The sequence below is a fragment of the Somniosus microcephalus genome, unplaced genomic scaffold (genome assembly GCF_052327205.1).
Source record: "Somniosus microcephalus isolate GS21.2 unplaced genomic scaffold, FLI_Smic_1.0 unresolved_chr3, whole genome shotgun sequence".
In the NCBI taxonomy this organism is placed as follows: Eukaryota; Metazoa; Chordata; class Chondrichthyes; order Squaliformes; family Somniosidae; genus Somniosus; species Somniosus microcephalus.
The window spans coordinates 32,687,005-32,690,259 of record NW_028225181.1 but is presented as its reverse complement, the minus strand read 5'-3'; the positions used below and the strand labels follow the sequence as shown (position 1 = coordinate 32,690,259).

General features: G+C 49.3%; 1 protein-coding gene across 1 annotated transcript; it reads left to right on the top strand.

Annotated features, from left to right (window-relative positions):
* Positions 1-682: 682 nt before the first annotated feature.
* Positions 683-1,729, top strand: LOC147091351 (putative G protein-coupled receptor 139). The gene has a single exon (XM_085976543.1). The coding sequence runs from the start codon at positions 683-685 to the stop codon at positions 1,505-1,507; it is 825 nt and encodes a 274-aa protein (XP_085832669.1). The 3' UTR covers positions 1,508-1,729.
* The last annotated feature ends 1,526 nt before the right edge of the window (positions 1,730-3,255 follow it).

Genomic DNA, 3,255 nt, shown 5'->3' with positions numbered 1-3,255 from the left:
GAGTTTGAATGATCAGCCATGTTCTCACTGAATGGAGGAGTATGCTCGAGGGACCGAATGGCCTACTCCTTCTCCTACCTTCTATGATTCTATGTTTGTATTGTATGCCACGGTTGCAGTTTCTGGATTTTGCTGTTGCATTCGTTTTCAGTTCTAAATATGATGGATATTCTAACCAGGAGCAGGAGTCCAAGCGGGATTTCCCGCTCCCCTAACACAGGGATACAGAGCGAATTGCGCCGCTCTAAATGCTGACTGATCCTGGGACATGACAGATTCCTGAGAGGGTTTGGTACTTTGAGTCTCTGGTACCTACTGCGCTGCATTTGTCTGCTGGGCGAAATGTAGATCTATCATTTAATCTCTCCTTGATCAAACACCTGTTACTTTCATATTTTATTTAGTCCCATTTCATTTATTGATTCCACGATGTATTCCCGATTATTCTTACAGTAAAGCCGGTATAAAGGTCCACAGATAATAGGATTAGATTATAACAGTAAATATCGCAAATGTGTTGCAGATTTCAGTCCGATTTCCAACAAAATGCTGCTTTTGCTCCCAGCCTGATGTATATTTTCTCTGTTTATTTCCCTTCCTCACAGTGAACTTAGTGACAATTGTGATCCTGTCTCGGGGAAAGTGTGGCCTCTCCAAATGTGTCACTCGCTACCTGGTGGCCATGGCAACGGCGGATCTACTGGTCGTTATCCTCGACCTGATTTTGAGGCACATTCCGATTGTTTATGGTGTACAGTTTTATTTCGTGGAGTCCATACCCGTGTGTAACATTCACGCCATCCTGCTGTTCGCAGCCACAGACTGTTCTGTCTGGTTCACCGTCACTTTCACCTTTGATCGATTTGTGGCCATTTGTTGCCAGAAGCTGAAAACTAAATATTGCACCGAGAAAATGGCAGCTGTTGTTCTGGGAACCGTATCTGTGCTTAGCGGTTTAAAAAACATTTTCTGGTATTTTATGTTCACAGATCAGTACTTGCTTTGGAACACCCCCTGGTTTTGTGATGTCACAGAGGATATTCAGTTTTCACGGGTCTGGGGAGCAATCGAGCTCCTTCATTATATTCTCACCCCGGGGGTCCCATTTGTGGTGATTCTGCTGCTGAATGCTGTCACCGTCAGACACATTTTAGTGTCCAGCAGAGCCCGCAGGAGACTCCGGGGTCCCAGCAGTGGAGAGAGTCCCAGAGACCCAGAAATGGAGAGCCGCAGGAAATCCATCATTTTACTACTTGTTATCTCCGGCAATTTCATCCTGTTATGGGCAGTGTTTATGGTGTATTCAATATGGTGGCGGACGTGGTATTTGGGGTATGAGTCGGCATTTCTACCTGAGTATGTACAGGAACTGGGATTCGGGCTGCAGCTGCTGAGTTGCTGCACAAACACTGGGATTTACGCTGTGACCCAGACTAATTTCAGAGAGCAGTTGAAGAATGTAGTGAAATATCCCTTTACTCTGATTGTAAAATTAATTAAAGGATGAGAAGTACCGGAGAATTTGCAGCCTGAGATTTGAGAGTACACTGGGCTGATATCGTGGCACCCCGCAAAAAGATGGCGGTAAGGGGCACCGCACAAAGATGGTGACTCTGGGACACTGCACAAAATGGCGGCTCTGGGGCCCAGCACAAAGTTTTTGGTTCTGGAGCTCTGCACAAAGATGGCGGCTCCTGGGCCCCGCACAAAGATGGCAGCTCTCGGACTCCACACAAACATGGCAGCTCATTGGCCCCGTTAAAGATGGCGTCTCTGGGACCCCACACAAAAATGGTGGCAAGCACGCCCCATACAAAATTGGTGGCTCTGGGGGCCCAGCACCAAGATGAAGGCTCTTGGAAACTGCACCAAAATGGCGGGTCATTGGCCCCGCAGAAAGATGTCAGCTCTGGAATCCAGCACAAAGAGAGCGGCTCTGCGGCCCCACATTAATATGGCGGCAAGCAAGCCCTGCACAAAAATGGCGGCTCTGAGGCCCAGCACAAACTTGGCTGCTTTGGTGCCCCGATGAATGATGGAAGCTCCGAGGCCCCGCACAAAGGTGGCAACATCGGCGCCCCACACGTAAATATATGGCATCTCTGGGACCGTGCATGAAGATGATGGCACCCGCGCCACACATAAGGATGGCAGCACCTGTGATGCGCACAAAGATGGCGGCCCTGGGGACCGGTACAAACATGGTTGCTCTGGGGCCACGCATCAATTTGATGACACCCATGCCACGCCCAAAGATGGCGCCACCCGCAACCCGCAATATAATGGCAGTACCGGTGCACCGCACAATGATGGCAGCTCTGGGCCCCACTCAAAGCTGGCGGCACCAGCGTCCCATGGGAGGATGGCGGCTTTGGGGTCCCACATCAATTTGACAGCACCCGTGTCACACAAAAAGATGGCAGCACCCTAGACCCGCACAAAGGTGGCAGCTCTGGGGACCACCAGAAAGATGGCGGCACAGGCGCTCCACACAAAAATGGTGTCTCCCGTGCCCCACACACATATGTCATCTTTGGGTCCCACACAAAGATGGCGGCTTCAACGCCCTGCACAACGATGGTGTCTCGGCCCACACCCCTCCTCGCTACCGCCCCGCACAAAGACAGTAACAAAATACTGCAGACGCTGGAAATCCGAAATAACAACAGAAAATGCTGGAAAAACGCAGCAGGCCAGGCAGCATCCGTGGAGAGAGATACAGAGTTATATTTACAGGTCGATGACCTTTGGTCAGAACCGGAAAAAAGCAGGAAAATGAATAGATTTTAAAGCAGGTTTACGGGCTGGGAAAAGGGGAGGGGGATTAAAGAAAAAAGGGACGGTCAGTGATAGGATAGAAAGCAGGAGAGATAAAGAGATATTGAGAGACATTAAGAGATATTCAAAGCAAGAGCAGGTGGTAACAGGACAGGTTAAGGAAAAAAGGATGGCTCTAGATGAGGTGTGAATTGCCCTGGCAGAATGAAGGACAGCTGCCTTGTGAGAGGGAAGAAAAAAGGCCAAGCAAATGCGTGGATGAAAAAATATCAAATGTATATATATATGAGAATGGACTAGAGTCCTTACAGGAGGCCGGGTGGGAGGAAGTGTACTCCAGGTAGCTGTGTGAGTCAGTGGGTTTGCAATGAGTATTGGTCAATAACCTCTCCCCAGAGATGGAGACAGAGAATTCGAGCAATGGAAGGGAAGTGTCGGAGATGGAGCATGTGAAGGTGAGGGAAGGGTTGAAATTGG